Source organism: Camelina sativa, chromosome 5 (assembly GCF_030686135.1).
Source record: "Camelina sativa cultivar CO46 ecotype springtype chromosome 5, ASM3068613v1".
NCBI lineage: Eukaryota > Viridiplantae > Streptophyta > Magnoliopsida > Brassicales > Brassicaceae > Camelina > Camelina sativa.
The window spans coordinates 8,443,582-8,463,489 of NC_141884.1; the positions used below are offsets into that span (position 1 = coordinate 8,443,582).

The 19,908-nt window shown below is 35.0% G+C and overlaps 2 protein-coding genes and 2 long non-coding RNA genes across 13 annotated transcripts; 1 reads left to right on the forward strand and 3 right to left on the reverse strand.

Moving 5' to 3' along the window:
• Positions 1-371: 371 nt before the first annotated feature.
• LOC147943403 (defensin-like protein 54) lies at positions 372-1,099 on the reverse strand. The gene is made up of 2 exons (XM_087452821.1): positions 927-1,099; positions 372-779 (listed from the first exon to the last, which is right to left on the reverse strand). The coding sequence occupies exons 1-2, from the start codon at positions 1,012-1,014 to the stop codon at positions 631-633; spliced, it is 237 nt and encodes a 78-aa protein (XP_087308947.1). The 5' UTR covers positions 1,015-1,099; the 3' UTR covers positions 372-630.
• Positions 1,100-1,699: 600 nt separating this feature from the next.
• Positions 1,700-5,780, reverse strand: LOC104786224 (uncharacterized). The gene is made up of 9 exons (XR_015598043.1): positions 5,754-5,780; positions 4,120-4,187; positions 4,011-4,047; positions 3,729-3,797; positions 2,912-3,004; positions 2,699-2,800; positions 2,315-2,599; positions 2,045-2,116; positions 1,700-1,900 (listed from the first exon to the last, which is right to left on the reverse strand). It is a non-coding gene; the product is annotated as an uncharacterized LOC104786224 (long non-coding RNA).
• Positions 5,781-7,862: 2,082 nt separating this feature from the next.
• Positions 7,863-8,833, forward strand: LOC147943404 (uncharacterized). The gene is made up of 2 exons (XR_015598527.1): positions 7,863-8,019; positions 8,193-8,833. It is a non-coding gene; the product is annotated as an uncharacterized LOC147943404 (long non-coding RNA).
• A 2,843-nt stretch (positions 8,834-11,676) lies between these two features.
• On the reverse strand, positions 11,677-19,869 carry LOC104786226 (uncharacterized). 10 transcript variants are annotated; one of them, XR_015598536.1, is made up of 11 exons: positions 19,604-19,869; positions 16,433-18,935; positions 16,208-16,345; positions 15,049-15,124; positions 14,340-14,411; positions 13,601-13,642; positions 13,401-13,490; positions 12,967-13,077; positions 12,775-12,864; positions 12,604-12,683; positions 11,677-12,518 (listed from the first exon to the last, which is right to left on the reverse strand). XR_015598536.1 is itself a non-coding variant. In XM_019245784.2 (10 exons), the coding sequence occupies exons 2-10, from the start codon at positions 18,929-18,931 to the stop codon at positions 11,924-11,926; spliced, it is 3,717 nt and encodes a 1,238-aa protein (XP_019101329.2). In that variant the 5' UTR covers positions 18,932-18,935; positions 19,604-19,869; the 3' UTR covers positions 11,677-11,923. The 10 variants fall into 10 exon arrangements, 2 of the variants coding, with proteins under 2 accessions (XP_019101329.2, XP_010509885.2); XR_015598535.1 differs by having other exon boundaries at positions 14,340-14,440; XR_015598534.1 differs by having other exon boundaries at positions 16,433-18,932; positions 19,604-19,789.
• Between the last annotated feature and the right edge of the window lie 39 nt (positions 19,870-19,908).

Sequence of the window (19,908 nt, forward strand, 5' to 3'; positions counted from 1 at the left end):
ATAATCATATACCAATCACCTAGATTGCAAGACCATTAATGGAAACAAATCATGTGGAGTTTGACTAGAGTTGACTATGTAATATGTATGTATCATTAACTATATTTGATTATTTTAATTAAATTTCAGTAGACAATAAATGTGAGCATATATATTAGAAGAAGTAAAAATATTTACACAGTCTTTATATAAATGGATCTTAAAAAAAAAAAAACAACATCTTTATATTTAATCCGATTGAAATTTTAAGTTTACATGTTAAAGTTCTTAAATCTTACTATTTAGTATTTACCAATATTTTTGCTGCGAATAATTCTTAAATGATTTTGGATGGATTCATAGACTGAATATTGACTGTATAGAGTATTGGGTATTGACCAAAAAAAGACTAAGTTAAGTATTGGGTTATTAATCAATTGTCTTTTTGGGATCACGCTCAAATTTTGTTTTCATATTATTTTATCTTCAATGACGTTACCAACTTACCATGGTATGTCTTTTCATCTCTTCATTAGCTCTTTCTTTTTTTCTTTTTCTTTTCTTTTTTCTCATTTATTATTTTATTATCAAAATTTAAAAGCAACATACTAGAAATCCATAACTTGAAAGTTCAACTACTTATGAATATAGCTAATAGAAGCAACAACATCGTGGAGGATTTCCAACACAGTATCCATGCCTGTATCCCCCCCTCCCAGCACAGTCATGGAAGCATGCATGATTATCAAATTGACCTCCACATTTAAAAAGGCATAGACGAGATTCGGCTGGTTCAACTACTGCGTATATACACACATATAATTTTCTATTACTAATTCTATAAACGTTTTAAAAAAGAAAAATGTGTGAAATTATTGTTGACGAAGTGATCAAAGATGATTAAAAATAACAAAAATAAATCAAAATCTTCTAAGAAAACAACATACCTGACCCACCCAAAACGTTGTAATAAAACGATGAAATTGTCAATACCACAAGAAAAACAATTATAGATGTCTTTGTGATAGTACCCATTAGATACCAAGAAATTATGTTCTCTGATTTTTTTTTTTTTTTTTTGTTAAGAGTTTTGTTTATCTACGTCTCTCCAAAAGTCTCACTTTTCTACTAGTATGTCTTTGCAAAACTAATTGGATCTTCTATATATATTTTGATAAAAGAGAGATTTTCATTTATTTTTCTTATCTTTTTAGAACAGAAAGAATCTCAAAACGATTATTACAGGATACGCCAATATTAATGCAAAACTTAATGTCGGAAAAAATAAGTAACTATATCAACATATATTTGTATTGATCAAATGCCAATCACCTTGATTGCAACTTGCAAGACCATATAAGACCATTACACTACAAAAAATACGGCACTTAACGTCAGTTTTTTACTGGGTTAACGTCACTTTAAAACTGACTTCAAAAACAAAACATCATTTACTAAACCGACGTATCATGCACCGTCGTTAGTTTTTTTTCCTTCACTTAATAAAGTGACGTTAATTCAAACGTCATTAAACTAACGTCAGTTTTTTTTCTTTAACGTCAGTTGAAAAACGACTTCAAATAATTAAAACAAAACATCTTCAAGTCACTTTTACAACCGACGTAAGTTACACATAATTAATTATTTATTTTTAGCATTAAATTTCAATAATATAAAAAGAAAAGAAAACAACAATAGAGAACGTAACCAGAACACAATATTCATCAAGTGATAAAAATCAATTAATCTGTCTCAAATATACTTGTGTTCTTGTGTACATGATAATAAAAAATGTAAAAGTAAATAACATTGCATTAAAATCTATCTTTTATATATCCTCTTCTATATTTTCTTGTCCTTCATCTTCTATATTTTCTTGTCCTTCATCTTCTATCAAAAGGCTAGATGAAATCATTGTCTCCTGAGAAAACAAAGTAAATAGACTTAGATTCAATTACCATAACAGAACCCTTTTAGATTGATGATCCGATGAAAATGAACCAATTGCATCATTCATGCCTTACATATTATGCATAGCTGCTATAAGAGGTAAAGATAAACGTACCATTCTTCACTAAATTCCATATCACGTCACTTTATGATCATTCTAGTCAATCTTAGTCTCTGTCGTACTAGTCTGAAATTGTAGATCAAAATAAGTTAGAACATGAGAACAAGTTAACTACACACAACAGTTCTAGATTCCAAGCTCATGTAAGCAAGTAACTACTATTTTCAAAACTCCTCTTTAGTTACAGACCTATGACACAGCTTAAGATTCTCGATGCAAAATTTGAATATACATTTCTGTAACATAAGTGAAATATGCACTTACTTGAAATTGATTGTTTGAAATAATAATCTGAAGAGCGTTAGCCACGATATCAAGTTTATCTTCAAGTCCTTTCATGCGAGACTTCAGCTCAAGTATCTCAGAGTTACTTCTTACCTGCGATTCCAAATTCTGAAAGTATTTGGACGGTGTTGGACCACGTCCCACACATCGAACTCTTCCAGAATGCTCGGAACCAAATACTTGTTCAAATGCATCCTTAGGACCAGACTCACTACTTGATGCTTCACTTTTAATATTTTGATTCATTACTTGTGTAAGCTTATCCTACAAATTCCATAAATCCTATGTAAGTAGACTAAAACAGAGAATATATAAGTAAACCAATCCTCAAACACCACATTTAAAGAAAAACATAGAACTTACTGCAGATATCCTTGCTTCATTGCAAATGAAATTTCCATCTGATCTTGTTCGTGATGCAATGAACATTTCTGCTCGACTTGGTTCTTTGCCAGTCTCCTCTTCCTATAAGATGTGTACACAATTAAGCATCATTACAAACTAACAACAACTACTTCATACAGTCACTAAAAGTAACTAAATCACAGAGACCTAAATAATAAAACATTGACTTACAATCTCATAAGCTTTTCTTGCCAAACTCTTTTTTCCAAGTGCATGTAGTATCTTTAATTCGCTTCGACTTTTAATATTACGCAGTCTCACTTTCTACAATTAGAATAGTATATATCATCGACTTTTAATTCGCTTCTTTTTGCTTTGATTGATCAGTGGGCATACTAGCAGATTCATTAAAACTAGTATCCATACTTGGAAAAGCATCTCCAAGTAGATTTCTAGTTTGGTTTTCAACCGTCGGGTTATGGAGCATGTTATCTACATTGGATTCAGATTCTAATCCAATGGTCTCTTCATGGAAATCTAATTTTTCTCCATGTAGATACCAATTTGTATATGTTGGTAGAATACCATGACATATTAAATCACCCTCAACATCAACCCTATGCTTGTATTTAACCAGGCAGCAACGCTGGCAAGGACATTTTATCATCTCTTTCTTAATATCACTAAACGCAAAATCCAAAAAAAATTTGACTCCAGTTCTGTAATCTTTAGATAAACGATGTTTTGTGATCCAAGACTTGTCCATTTTATAATCAATCTACCAATAAAGTAAACCAATTATCAATTTTGACCATATTTCACATATAAACAATCAGTCAAGAGTTAAGAAGATTTAAACCAGTATAATAAGAATGTATTATATTAGACCAAAAGTTCTACTGATTCGTAAACTCTAACCTTAATACAGAATGGATTTTATCAAATCAACGTAAACTAACACTTTGGACTAAGCAAAACACTTTGGACTGTACATTAAAAACAAGGAATCATTTCATAAAAATATGCGAGAAGATATGATGGTTGGTACCTTTGGAATGAATCTGTTTTGCCACTGGTTTCTAATGTGCCTGTGTCTTTTTGTTGAGAGTTGTAAGGCCTGAGTAACAACAAAGCCACAAAGTAAGAACATTAGTGATAATCCAACCATGATCCAAGTAATTGCTAACAATCAATTTATGAGCTTATTTCATTCAAAACAGGTTACAAAGAGTGATAAAATCCAAAGCAGATTACAAAGAGTAATTCACAGAATCATAAAATTTAAAAAAAAAAAAGAGATCGAAAAAACTTAATTCAAGAGAAGATATACAGAGATTTGAAACAGCTTCTTCACGAATTGAAAACTTCTTCACAAATCAGTAGAATCGAGCTATTTCATCACAAACACACCAAAAATTTAAGAAATCTATCTTTCGAACCTTTCAAAATTTGAGAGCAGAGATGATTTTATCGTCAGAACTGAACTCCAATCGGGATTTGGACGATTCTGAAGTAATCAAAGAAGCAGAATAACGAAAAACCCTATGATTGATTTGAGTTTTCCACTTTCGATTTCGACATCGATGGAGAAAAATTTTTGTACTCGGAACTGTTGAAAGAAAGAGATGAAGCAAAGAAGAACGTTTAGTCTAAAGATATTTTTTTATTTTCTCTGAAACGATGTCGTGTTACAAATGAATTATTGAGTTTAATTTGTTCGACCTAAGTCCAAATAGTAAAAGGGACGTTTAATTAAGCCCAATACAAACTAAATTATCTAAACTTACGTCAGTTAGATAACCGACGTAAATTTCCTTCCTATATTTTCACTTTGCGTCGGTTTATGTACTGTCGTAAATAAAGCGACATGATATAGCAAATTTCTTGTAGTGTTAATGGATAAAAATCATGTGGAGTTTGACTAAAATTGATTATGTATAATTAACTATAAATCTGAGTATCTGACTATTTAAATTAAATTTGACTGGACAATAAAATGTGAGCATATTAGAAGAAGTAAAATATCTACAGTCTCTTTATAAATGGAATTAAATCTATAAATTTAATCAAATTGAAGTTTTAATTTTATATTTTAAAATCTTATTTACCAATATTTTTGCTGAAGTCCATAGACTGAGTATCGACTATTGAGCAGGTATTGCGTATTGGACTATTTGGTATTGACCCAAGAAAACAGACTGAGTATTGATTGAGTAACTGAGTAAGTATACTTAAGATTAAGAAATTGTCCTTTTTGTCATCACGCTCAAATTTTGTTTTCATGTTAGTTATTTGAATGGTTTTCAATGATACGTAGTAGTAATGTCTTTATAGCGATTTTTGGAAGGTTGACTATGTAAATCCACATAATTTCAGGAAGTTATCTCAGTAGAAATTAATTTTAAATTATGATTCGCTGATGTTGTGGAACACTGGTGTTTGGTCCGGGCAAATAAACTGATTATTACAATTATTTTGCAATAGCCTAGATCTCCATTTGTGCTTCAAGTGAAACTTCAAACTAGCAAAAGTAAGATGCCTCAAGCCTACTAGCAGCTCCTTTTCTGTATGCCTTGGATTCACCAAACTCAATACAATAGACACTTCTAATAGAGATCAGGTCATCCAATGAAGCTTGCTAGACCATGGAATCTATTTAATCTCTAGATGCGGCTAAACAATTCCAACCACACCATTCCCTTTCTATGAACATGTCTAACATTCAAAATTCTCCATATCTCAACACCACCAACAGAAAGTAACTTAAATGACTAGCTTCATCAGCTAGTGTAACCGCATATTGGGGCAACATAATCACAAGCATGGCTCTGCCTAATTAAATTGTTCTATCACCATATTTAGTAACTTGTAGTCATGTAACCACCAGGAGTAATCGCAGCATCTGTAACTAGATAAGATGGTGAGGATCTTAAGACAATGCTAAGTTCCCATGATATGCAGCAAATAACATGGATTTGAAAAGTTCCAGCAAGCAGCTAAGTTCCTCATTAACACATTCTAGAGGCTGTTTGTCTTTATTCGAGACCATAAACCTCATCTCCAGGTTGCTTACCTTGGAACTCTTTATCATCTGCTTCATTACTCTCTCTCTCTCTCTCCCTCTCCCTCTCTCTCTCTCTTTGTCACACTCAAATCTCAAGGTCAATACCAAACATACTTTTATAATGAGGTTGATCACGGGTAATTGTTGGTAACTGGTAAGGACTGAAGGGAGCTCGATATTGGTCTGTGAGCGTACGTGTTTTGCAAGAACGATCTAGTTAGTGCACACTAAATATTTTCAGTAATGTTTTCCACGCAACCATGGGATTGCTTCAAGCACAGTTCCACAAACTGAGGGTCCTCATGTGTCTCACGAAAACTAGTAGACATCGTGATGATGTAATCACCATCTTCATATCACAAACTAGATTATTACACAACAAGATCACCTTCTGTGCCTCTTAAACCATTTCAAGTCTTATACTTTTCCTCGTCTCTATACAATCTTTGATCAAAGTGACATGTAAAATGTGTTGATGCTGGCTCTCTTCATGATGAGCAAAAACAAAACAGCACTGCCAAAATTCAGAGTGTAAATCAACGATCAACAGCAATGTAACATTGTAGAGCATCTGCAAATAAGTTTGTACGTACTACATGTTACTACCTCCAAATTAATTTGGTTTTACATGATTGTTGGTTTCTCATCGGCAAGTAAATAAAAAGGATCCCCAAATATTTTTATAACTTTATTGTAAATTCTATCTGTTTTCATTTAAAATTATTTGAACAACATGACATCTTTTTGTTATCAAATTCTTCAAAAAATCATTATGCAATACTAAAATTCATAGTAAGTTATAAGTTTTGTTTTTATTGTCAAGAAACTTAAAACAATTCAAAAAGTTCATCTTTTAGAATCCGATAATCAATTATATTATCGTATGACGCAACAACATCGTGGAGGATTTCCAATACAATATCCATCTCGGTATCTATTTTTCTAACTACAGTCATTGGCGCATGCAAAATCATCCAATCTATCTACATACAACGCCCATATTTTGCTGGCTCGATCACTGCACCTACATACATATACTACTCCACATTAAATAATAAATCCAAATGCACATTACCAAATAATACTTTATTTTCTTCAAAGTTCGTAAATCCTCCACATACATATATACACATACATGTAACTTTCTTACTACTTCTATATGTTTGAGAAAAAAACAATCTAAATTATTGCTTTGGATGAGACTGAAAATAGTTGAAAATAACAACAAAAATAAAAACAATGTCATAAGTAAACCATACCTGACACGGCCAAAACAATGTCATAAGTAAACCAATTTGTCAATATTATTACAAGAAAAACAGTTATAGAGGTTTTTGTGATACCCATTATATATGTTCTATGATCTTTTAGTTTTTCTTGACTGAGTTTTATTTATAGGACTGCTTTCCCCACAAATTCACTGTTTTTGTTTTATAGTAATTGGATATTCCATATATATCTTATTTTTGACAAGGAGAGATTTTCATTTATTTTGATTATCTGATTAAAATAAGAAGAATCTTAAAAATAAGATAATTGAATATATATTTAAATTTAATGCATAAGATAATGTAGGAAACATATAAAAATCACTTGTGACAGAATAACAGATTTGATGTTATGAAATCTACTATAATTAAATCAGTGATTTTAAAAAATTACTTGAAAATCAACTAGTTGTTAAAACATTTTGACCATTTGGATTTGGTTTTTAATGACTTTAAAATTTTATAGGATTTTTTCATTAAAGTAAAACGATCTAAATTCCAAGGTTTTAAACGAGTTCTTACAACAAATTATCAATTACAAAAATAATTCTTAATATAGTCAAACTCCACATATGTTTTCATGAATGGTCTTGAAGCCGGAACCAAGTGTTTTTTTTTTTTTTGGTAAACGTCTTGTAGTCAAATTGATTTATACAAATTTGATATATGATTTTTACTATTTTGTTTTCCGATATTTAATTACAGAAACTGTAGATTCTTTCTATTTTGAAAAGGCAATAAAAATAAATGAAAACCTTCTTTAGTCAAAAAAAAAAAAAAGACTTATGTACGGAAGATCCAGTTAATGTATAGTAGAAACATAGTAGAGACAATTCAGACTTTTTCATTCGTATAAAATAAAACTCCACGGAAGAAAAGCAAAATACCATAGAGCCTAATTTCTAGATATATTTCAATGGGTATCACAAAAAGCTGGATACATGTTTTTCTTATAATAGTATTGACAATTTCGCTTTCCTGTGATAATGATTTGGCTGAGTCAACAGGTATGTTGTTTTTTTAGAAGATGTTTATGTATATTTTTCTTTGTATTTTTTCAATTATCTCTGATCATTTTGAAGAGAATAATTCATTTTTTCTTTGTTATGTATATATAATTAGTAATAGAAAATTACATGTATATAAGGATTTATAAAATTGAATGTGTATGTATGTGCAGTGATTGAGCCAGCAACAGCAAAAACAGGCCCTTGCATTTTTAAATGTGAAGGTATATTGGATGATCATGCATGCGTCCATGACTGTATTATTGATGGTCATCCCCGTGCCGGACGATGTCTTGGAAATCCTCCATGCTGTCACTGCTTCATATGATATTAAATGATTATGTTCATTAATGAATTGGTGATTGATGTTGAGTTATGCGTTTCTAGTATGGTCTATTTAAAAAAAATGAACTTTTTTCATCGTTGCTTCTAAGTATGTTGAGTTATGCGTTTCTAGTATGATATATTTTAAGGCAATGCTGATAGATTCACAACACTCTAATCGGTCCAACAGCCACTGCATCGTCATCTAATCGGTCTGATTTGACCTTTCACCTCCATAATTCGTCGATTAACATCACCACCCGAAGCCTCTGATACCTCCGATCTATGCGAGACTTGTGGTTTCTGAATTGTCGTTCTTCGATCCCGTCACGTGGCGGACCTACGTAAGAGGTAGGGAGGTCAAACAGAAATAAAGACATTTTTGTACCTAAATCAGTGAAGTATTTGTAGTAAAGTTGGTTTGTCCCTTACTTAGTTGACACTTGAGTTCGACACCCTTTTACACTAATATTATTTTTAACCGTTCCTCTGTGCTTTCTTCAAGATTGGTATTTGTTGCAATGACAACCTTAACAATCTGAGTGAATCCTTCAATAGAACTATCAGACAGGCCAGGAAAAAACCCTTATTAGATTTGCTAGAGGACATTAGGAGGCAATGCATGGTCAGGAATGCTAAGCGGTTTCTCATAGCTGATAGGCTGAAGACAAGGTTTACCAAGAGAGCACATGCGGAGATTGAGAAAATGATAGCTGGGGCAGCGAATTGCCAGAGACTTATGGCCAGACACAATATTCATGAGGTATCTTCGAATGGTGTTAATTACATGGTTGATATGCATAAGAGAATTTGTGGTTGCAGGAAGTGGCAGATGGTTGGAATCCCTTGTATTCATGCTGCTTGTGTGATAATAGGAAAGAAAGAGAAAGTTGAGGACTATGTCATTGATTACTACACAAAGATACGGTGGCGAGAAACATACCGGGATGGTATTATGCATGTTCAGGGGATGCCATTGTGGCCTAGATTGAATAGATTGCCTGTCTTGCCACCACCATGGAGAAAAGGGAACCCAGGAAGACCAAATAACTACGCAAGGAGGAAAGGAAGGAATGAAACTACTTCATCTACTTCAAAGATGTCTCGAGAAAAAAGAATCATGACATGCTCTAATTGTTTGCAACAAGGACACAACAAGAAAGCATGTAAGAATGCAACTATCTTAGTTAATGTACCAAAGAGACCAAGAGGTCGACCGAAGAAAACTCAGGTATGTTGTGTTTTTCTTTTCGTAAACCTCACATAAATCATGTATGGATATGTTATAACTCAATTTATCAAATGATTTAGGAACTAGAAGCTCACGGATCACAAGTGCCAACAGTTGGGTCACAAACTCGTCAAGGACCCCAAATGCAAGCTCACGGATCACAAGTACCACCAGTTGGGTCACAAACTCATCAAGGACCTCCAAGGAAAGCTCACGGATCACAAGTGCCACCATTTGGGTCACAAACTCATCAAGGACCTCCAAGGCAAGCTCACGGATCACAAACTCATCAAGGACCTCCAAGGCAAGCTCACGGATCACAAACTCATCAAGGACCTCCAAGGCAAGCTCACGGATCACAAGGCCCGACAGTTGGTTTAACTAATCAAAGATCCCAAGGGGAAGCTGAAGGATTCCAAGGACAAGGACTAGGTCGATTTGCAACATGGTTTGAGTGTTCCTCCTAGATTAGGTTTCCGAATGTGATGTTTTTTTTTTTGGGTGAAGAATGGATTGTTGTTGTTTCAACCTACTGTTTTATCATGGTTTGTTGTCTGGATGTTTTCTCTTTATTAAACTCACTTTGGTACTATAAATCTCTCTTATCTGAAGCAAAGACATAGTTTATCATTACCAAAGCCACATATAACATACAACACCAAAAAACACAACATCAAACGCACTAGTAACCAAGATTCATTGTTGGTTTTTTGGTTTTAATCATTAGGATCACTATTACAATGAAAGTTAAACAAAGACACACCAAGCACAATTTGACAATCAATTTCCAATTCTTAATTTCTCTTTTGCTCCACATTGCATCATCCATCAACACTTCAATCCGAGCCTTTAACTCATCAATCTGGACAGCAACCTCAGATTTGGCACTGGTTAACTTGCTCTCAATGTTGGTCAGTTTAGGTAAAGCCTCATCAAACTCCTCATAAACACCATATTCGACCCATTTAAACAAATGGTCATGCTTTTACGAAATATTTTTGATGATCACATAACTATAAAAAAACACACAAAATCATATCTGAATCACTTACATCTCCTCTGGTTGGACAACGGAAATAAGGTCTTCCTGGGTTCTGTTTCGAGCTTGATGTGTAGATGGCGATGTCTAAACCGCAATGACATTTTGAAGGAAAACCATGGCACCAACGTCCTCTGTTCTCACCACTCGATTGTCCTGAATTGCAACTCATACTCGATTCGTTCGTGTAGAGGTAAAGATGACGAAAAGAAAATTTGGGGCTGTAATTGTGAGGAGAAGACGAAGATGAAAATTTGGGGATTTTTATCTTCTGTTCCGAGTTGTTTTAATGGATTTGTTAACGACAGCCAAACAGAGAAGCTAACGGGGGTTAACGGGTGTTAATTTCTCCGTCACCCGAAACTACGACCTGGGGTTTCTGGCCTGGTCAATGATGTTTCATGTTTTAACAGAAAGTCAACTGCAACTATATGTTTTCATTGGCCGCAGGCAAAGTTGATGGTTTAAATAGCGTTTTGTGTAAGTTCATGGTTAAAAATTGTATTTTGATTGTTAATTCTGAAATTTAACCAGTTGTATATTGCTGATATGATGGAACAACTTTTTAGTTTTATTTATAATAATGTTACATTTTTAGTATTGAATTTTTTATGGCTATTAAAAATTATATTTTTAGTGTTTTTTAGATTTAACCCGTGAAAAAACTATTTTTATATTATTATATTTTCAATTTTTAGTATTTTTAAATTTAACCCGTAAGTTTAATGTTTTTTAGAGTTAACCCGTGAAATAATTATATCCGTAAAAGTTATTATGTAGTATCAAGATATCATTTAAATTTGAGAGATTATATCCTCTCTAAAGATAGTTTTGGAAAATTTCTGGAAATAAAACTTTAATTGGTAGAGTTAGTTTTTGGAAAAATCGAAATATATAGATATTGTCAAGATTTTATGGCAATAATTATAATAAATTTTGGTCGATTTAAGAAATTTTAATAATTGAGTTTCTGTGCAGTGTTATTTTTGAAAATTTGTTAGAAGTTAATGTTGTAAAAAACTTTTTAAATAAACAAAACTATAAGGACATAACACAAAATGTATTTCAAAAATGTTAATATTGATTGACAATGCACAAAAGTATAACACAGGTGGTGGAAAAAAGAACCAACCTGATCAATCCCAACGATTACAAAGAGATTTTTAAGGGTGCGCGATTGTAGATCCTATATGTATCTCTGAACTCGGTTTAAACCGGTTATGTGGTCACGTTGCGAAGAATCCAGACGTACTGTATAACTCTGTAAGTAATTTTCCTTTTGTTGTTGGAGAGATGGATCAGGATTATAATTACCCACTTGGGAACCTGATTTGGTAAAACTCTTTAGAAACGTATTCCACTTTCACAATCCGATTATCGTATAGCCTTCCGTGTAACGAATGGGCTGCATCACGTGTAGCTTCTGGTCTTCCGTACTCAATGAAGATACAACCTGGCTCAAACACATCCTCTGGGTCTTGTTCTTGTTCTTCCTCTATCTTGTCACCAGCATCCCATCTTGTCTTCACGGTACGCGCTGATGCTACTTCTTGTGTATTCTCTGCCTCGTCCTGTGCACTTTCTCCAACAGTCTTTTCACAATGGTCTTGCTCAGTGGAGTTTTGATCTTCATTTGCTTGCGTGTTTGTCTCAGCAGCAGTATCTGAGCAAGGTTCACATAACTTGTCTTCACCTATCAAACTGTCTGGCCTGACAAACTCTGCAAGATCTACATTGTCTGCCATATCATCCGCTTTCTTGGATCCCTCGTCTTTCTCCTGGATCACTGACGCATTCATTTCTTTAGAACCAGTTGATTCTAAGTTCAACAATGCACTTGATTCAGAAGCAGTGATATCTTTGCTCTTGTGTTCCACTATGTTTATCGACTTAATTACCCCAAACCTGCATCACGAGAGGCCTCTTTTCTTAATTGACTAGATTTTTAAAGCTCAATGAACTCATTGAAAGAATGATCTCAGAGCTTAACCTGGCACATTCTAACCGTATATCTTCCAAAATTTCTTTCACTTCTTGCTTGGAAAGCGATGTGAGATCTTCTGAGTTAACCTGTCAAACAAGTAAGAATGGAACGTCAGTATAGCCTCACGTGGTTTATGTGGGAAAGATTCACAAAATAGTATACACCTGCTCTCCTTACCACATTTTTTAGCTTCAGAATATGCTTAGACTTGCCAAGAAGTGGTTTTGCATGATCAGGTATCCCATAGAATGGTGGATTCTCATTTACCTGCAACACATTATATACACACCACTCTCACAATTAACTTAAGCAATTTCCGTTACAAACAGAACATGAACTAACAAAAGCAAAGTTGGGTCATTGAATTACCGCTAGGGATGATGAATCTGGAAATGCACAAACGGCTGTTATTACACTGCCACCTAACTTCATACCATTTAGGCCAGCACAAGCTTTGAGGGTAACAGATCCATCAGTGTACTGAGGTATAAAAAAAAATTAAAGTTAGGGGGGGTTAATATGTTGATACTTGGAACAATAGTCACATTCACGGTTACTCTCTAGAAATTATGATAGGTGTGTATTAGCTTCTATATATTAATAATCAACGTTGTTTAATTAATTTCCCAGTTAAACGTTCTTTATATATCCCCAAAATAACATCTTCCCATTCTACCCAGAAAATGAACAATCATAGATATGAAACTATCACAAGAGCTACATCATGATGGCAGACTAAGATGGGGTATCGTGATCGTATACTATTGGCCACAGAGAAGGCTAAGATAAAAGCATCTTCTAACCTCTAGGTAAGCGCATCGCTGACTGAGATCATTGTTGCTCACGAACCGGTATGCTTTCAAGGGTCCAAAGACGCTGACAATCTCCAAGAGCTGTAAATACGGTAATGAGGAATCAGACAATTTTAGAAGTTGAAACGATTGAAATAAGGCCAATAGGAGCTTGAATGTGTAAGTTTTTTAAGAATTACTGCTCAGCATACCATATCAGATGAAATTGCTTTTGGAAATCCGCCAATAAAGATCTGCAACAAGTACATTAGTCTCAACATCAAAGCTTGACAGTAAAATTAGTATAGGAAGCAACTAGCATATCCAAAGACAGTGAAGCTTTTAGATATTATCAACCATAAAGATGCCCTAACGACAGAGAGAATTACTCTTCTATTCTCAGTGTGTTCGGTTTAAGATAATAATAAGGTGGTCTGACAATTCGCTTTCCAGGTTGAACCACTATAAACAAGCTTTTGATCATAGCACCTATTAATAACAGCCAAACTTACAAGAAAGTTGATACTGACGCATGTTTTATTCCTACGTACTCAACTCTTGATAGTTCTTAATTCTTAAAAAGATTGATATTCTTCATTTTAAACTACAAACCAATTAAAGGGGAAAGGATATAAAAGCTGTCAGCATGAAAAACATGCAGTTAAGTTCCACAATATGCCCCACATCATGAATGGAAAGGACCAAGTCAAATTTAGATATACCGATGTTTTGGCCTCTAGAGCAAGAGTTTTCAAATTACAGTGGTATCGAAACTATGGCACAGACTTAAAAACTTGATCTGAACTATAGATCAAGGGTTGCTGACCTATACAATGACTTTAAAAAAGGAATCATGTTAAGAGATATTTAAAAGATATTCTAAACTCATTTTCAATAAAAAAAATTTTAACTCACTGTCATAAGAAGCAAATTTAGGGCAATGATTTGTACCTTGTTTGATGAATCCTCCACATTATCACTTACTGCATTTGTGGCTGGCTCCTTTTTCTCCAATTCACCGTTCTGCATGAAAATAGCAACCGTCTGAAAACCTGCTTCATGGATGGTAACCATAACATAGCTCAGAAATCATAGTACAATGCATGATACTGGTTTACAAGGCCAAATAGAAGGACAGAGTCCACAGCCTTGATAATCAGTCCTTCATAGACTTTCCTACAACGACTCAGCCGATAATCACAGCAGAACTTATCAAACATGAAGGACAAAGACGTAAACTATTTAAGAGGAGGTGGTAAGAGCTTAGGGCAGTAATGTAATTCTTAGGACCACTAACACGAAAGAATAGAGATAACAATCAACACCAGGTATCTGATCCTGTGAGGAATGAAACACAGTAATAGCCAAACAGATAAAAGGAATAAAGAAAAAGAGTATCTTAGGCAGGCTTTTAACTGCCAATGCAAGTTATGCGAGTATTACTACAACCACATTCAGTTCGGAGAAGATCAAAGATAAACAGATTGATATGGTATCATATGATACCAAAACATTTGGACAAAAGGAGCAAAGAACACAAGAAAAGTAAACCATAACACACAGGAATCATATAGATGATGATCTGTTCAAATTCCTATAAGCCCAAAAAAGAGAAGCAAAATGGAAAGAAACTTGGAACACAACAAACTCGTCACTACACCTGGGAGTCTTCTTATTTAGCAGACATCTTCATCACCCTCCTGAATGTGAATTATGACATACCCAACATAAACACCCTATTTAAGAGATTCCAACACACGACAGTCAGATAATGGATTGACATGTGGTTTGAAAAAACAATTATTTCAAGCGCAGGAATCCATAAACTACAGTAATTTTTAGTGGCGCCTATGGTTGGTATGATAATGGCACGAAAAAAAAAAGCCTTCAAAACCAATTGCAATTAGAAAATAAGATCCAAATCACTTAGACTTCACAACTAAGCTAGAGAATCATGTGATGAAAACCTCAAGCAATTACAGAGGACATTCATAAATTCTTTTCCTATTACCATGATAGAATTTATATCACGACGTCCAAATTTCTATTCTCAGAGGGCCAACCTCGGTAAAAATGGCCAAGGTTTAACCTTACTAAGAAATCCAAACCATCTGTTAACCCCCAAATCTGCTTACAGTTGAAAGATCAACAGATACGGTTTATCAACTGTCTTGCATATATCAAACTCAAGTTGCAATACGTAATTTATAAACAAGTGGCAAGATGCTTCCATTGAGAGTGCCTTCAAAGATAGGACCATGAGCATTTTTTGGGCCCAGCAGAGTAGATTTAAGCAGTGGCACAGTATCACATCTACGACTGAATCATATATGAATCAATGATAAATAAAGATTTCTCTTAATTTCTCTGCTTCTAGAAGACAAACATAGTCAATCAAGATGCATCAGCAGAAATAGCTATCAGTAAACGGGAAATTGAATTTACAACACCATGCTTATGTGCTCTAAAATATTGGTCCAGATGTTTTGCTAAGTTCCTTATGTCAGTCTACTTTGAACATATCTGGGTCAAAAGAGGACTGATGCTCTCGATTTGTAATAATGTAAAATAAACTTGCACCCAAAAAACGGTCATATATCACAATAAATTCAAGCTTAAATCATTAAAAAGAAGTCAGACAGGTTTCAATAGCATGTGTGAAAGTGGAAATCAAACTTTAATCTTACACCAATGAAATATATGCAGATAATTTAAGCTCGCTTGCAAAATAAACCAGATGACTATTATTAGAAGACAAAACATATGGGGTAAATGGCAAGAGTTCTAGAGAAAGAGAATGAAGAAATTGTAATTCTTACTGTTATCTCGACATAGTCTTTAGGGCGTCGAATTTTGAGGTTTGAACCCGCAAAGGAGCAACCATCAAGGGAAAGTGCAGCAGAGGCATCCTGTGGCGTAAGAAACTCCACTAGCGCCTGACTTTTTTCCTTGTTTATCTGCATTTTGAGGACATAAACACTTTCAGGAGTTATAATCCACAAACATTACAAAGGTGATAAGAAGGTCATAAGACATAAACTTACAATACAGCTAATACATGGTTCACTTCCTTTTATGTGATTGGACCCTGAAGATAGCATATAGCTATTGAAGTATTCAATCAGAGATTTCTCAGAGGCCGAATCCGGCACATTTTCTGCGTAAAGTCTCCTCATACGTCGGGTGGATTCGGTCAGCTGAACGGAATCAAAAGAAGTGGTCTGCCTTGGCGGTGGCATCCTAAAAGGCGCCTCCATAAGTGGCTTCAAAAGCGCCAAGGAAGCCTCACTGATGACAGGATATCCTGTCTGAGTTGCTGCTTGGAGACCAGTAAAAACTGAGCCCGAGTAAGTGCCAGCAGTTACAGTAGGTGTAAGATCCCATTTAGCACTTTTATTCTCAGAAGAAAGATTAGGTGGAGAATCAGCCTTGGTAGATGCTTCCTCCCTTCTTTTCCGTGGTGAATATCCACCAAGTTCACTTTTGGAAGCACTATACCTTCTAGACTTGTTATTTACAGTGCTTGCCACTTTATTTTCATTATCATTACAATGATGTCTTCCCGATCTATCTTTAACAGCATTTTCTGATCGCCCTTCATGGTTTCTCTTATGACGCGATGTAGCCTTTTCAGCCCTTGGTAAGGCGGATGACCTTTTCTGTTTGTCCTGCCCATGATCTCGACTTCTTGATCTTCTCCTTTTCTCTCTCATGTCGTGTTGATGCGATTTTGGTTGTTCCCTTCTCTCCCATCGCTCTGAAACTTCAACGCTGTGCACTTTCGCTGGATCATGCCTCTTTGACATATCCATTTCCCTATTCTTTTTATGATCTCCATTTTGATTCTTTCTATTGTCTCCATTTTCAGGTTTTATACTACTTTCATCTCGAGAAAGGTCTGCCACCACTAGACTTCGAAGACGCTTCTTACTACCAAGCTCATCTCTATCTGTCATTGTTTTGATTTCAGTTGCAGGGATTTCTCCTTCACGTTTTCTGTTTGCAGCTAGGTCTTCCTTTTTCATCTTTTTATCTCGTCTCTCCTCCCAACAACTAGAATTAGTTTCTTCTTTCTTTCCTCGTCTATCCTTAGTATCTTCTTTTATTAATTTTGGTTCAGCTGTAGACCTCTCTCCTTCTGCTTTCCTTTTTCTATTTGAAGCAGGCTCGTCCTTTTTTGGTTTATCTAGTTTTTCTTCTCTAGAACTAGAAACAGCCACTTCCTTCTTTCTTGAACTTTCCTTAACACGCTCTTCATGCCTCAATTTCTCGGATCTATCATACCCTTTTTCAGACTCATGATAGTCAGAAACCATCTCAACAAGGTCCTTACCCAGTAACTTTTCTTCTCTAGAACTAGAAATAGCGTCTTTATTCTTTCTTGAACTGTCCCTAACACGTTCTTCATGCCTCACTTTCTTTGACCTGTCATGCCCCTTTTCAGACGCATGATAGTCGGAAAACTTCTCAACAAGATCGTTACCTAGTAATTGAGTTGCTCTAACAGGGTCCTCTTTCATTGGTTTATTTACCCTTTCTTCCCTAGAACTAGAAGTGGCGTCTTCTTTCTTTCTTGAGTTGTCCTTAACACGCTCGTCACGCCTTCCTTTTTTCGATCTATCATACCCTCTTTCAGAGACATGATCCTCTTTCATTGATTTTTCTTCCCTCGAACTAGAGGTGGCGTCTTCTTTCTTTCTTGAACTGTCCTTAACACGTTCTTCACGCCTCACTTTCTTGGATCTATCATGCCCTCTTTCAGACGCATGATAGTCCGAAACCTTCTCAACAATATCATTACCCAGTAACTGGGCTGCTCCCACATGATCCTCTGCAATTGGTTTTTCTTCCCTAGAACTAGTAATCGTGTCCTGTTTCTTTCTTGAGCTGTCCTTAACATATTCTTCAAGCCTCACTTTCGTGGATCTATCATGCCCTTTTTCTGACGAATGATAGTCAGAAACCTTCTCGACAAGATAGTTATGCAGTAACTGAACTTCTTCAATAGGATTATCTTTCATTGGCATATCTAGGCTTTCTTCTTTAGGACTAGAACTAGCCTCTTCTCTCTTTCTTGAGCTGTCCATAACAAGCTCTTCATGCCTCAGTTTCTCGGAGCTATCATGCCCTTTTTTAGACTCATGACAGTCAGGAACCTTCTCAACAAGATCTTTACTGGGTGACTGAGCTGCTCCCACAGGGTCCTCTTTCATCGTTTTTTCTAGTTTTTCTTCTCTAGTACTAGAAATGGCGTCTTCGTTCTTTATTGAACTGTCCTTAACACGCTCTTCACACCTCAAATTCTTCGATCTATCATGCCCTATCTCAGAGTCATGAATTTCAGAAGCCTTATCAACAAGATCGTTATCCAATAACTGAGCTGCTTCTACAGTTTCTTCCTTCACATGTTCCAAGGACTCTCTCCTCTTTCTCCTAAGCCTAATCTCCTCAACGCTTGTAGGTCTTGTTCGAGCAGCAGATCCTTCATTTACCAGCTTTTCATGTCCATCAGGATTTTCCTGTTGCTTATCAACTTCGTCCATCCTGCTAGCTCAAGAAGAAAAGGCAGATTATATTATTCCTTTGAGATAATGTGCAGAGAGAAGAATTCACAATTTCCTCTCCCTCGCATCAGGCAACATAGATATCATTACCAAAAACTTCAAAATGACTAAATACATGGAGCGAGAATCACAGAAACAGAAACCCACCAATGTGTTAACACAATACTATTTTAGAATTGTCAATCATTTCATAGATCTTCAATCACATTTAACAAGTTCCAAACCACCAAATTAGCAAGTTTCCTAAGTGATTGAACATGAAACTATGGTTGCGCCTCTAAAAAACCAACACCATTTCCTAACAGGTTGGCTAGAAACTTCAAGGTTAACGAACAAATTAGAAGTATCGAATTGAATCTAATCGCATAAAATAGTAATCCACGACCTAAAAGAATAAGACGGCGCGAAGTAGAAAAATCACCACAACCCAGTTTGACGCCAACTAACTAACCACATAGGCATTCAATTACTAGCAAGTTCAGCAATCATAAGCTCACACAAACCCTAAAAGATACATCGAAATGAAGAAGCAATCGTGATTCTTTCGCGACTAATTGCAGCTATATACATCCAAAGAGAAGGCACAAACAAGCTTAACATGAGAGACGAGATAACAAGAACAGAAAAAGAAGGGGAGAAGAAGCGTCGCACCTCCGGCAAATGAAATTGACTCGCCGACGGCGAAAACTAGCGCCTCCGGTAGAGAGATTCGTCAACTTTTTTTCGGGGGCGAGAGATTAAATAAAAAAACCACACAGAAGATTTTTTAGTCCGCTGGATTTTAAAATCAACTTTTTTTACTTTTCAATTTTCCCCTTATTTATTGGAGAAATCATCAGATCCCCCATTTATATATATATATATATATATTGTTCGTTTTAACCTTAAGTCATGAAAAGTAATTTCCTCATAATGACACAAGAGTCCGTAATCTGTTTATACTTTATACTTTATAT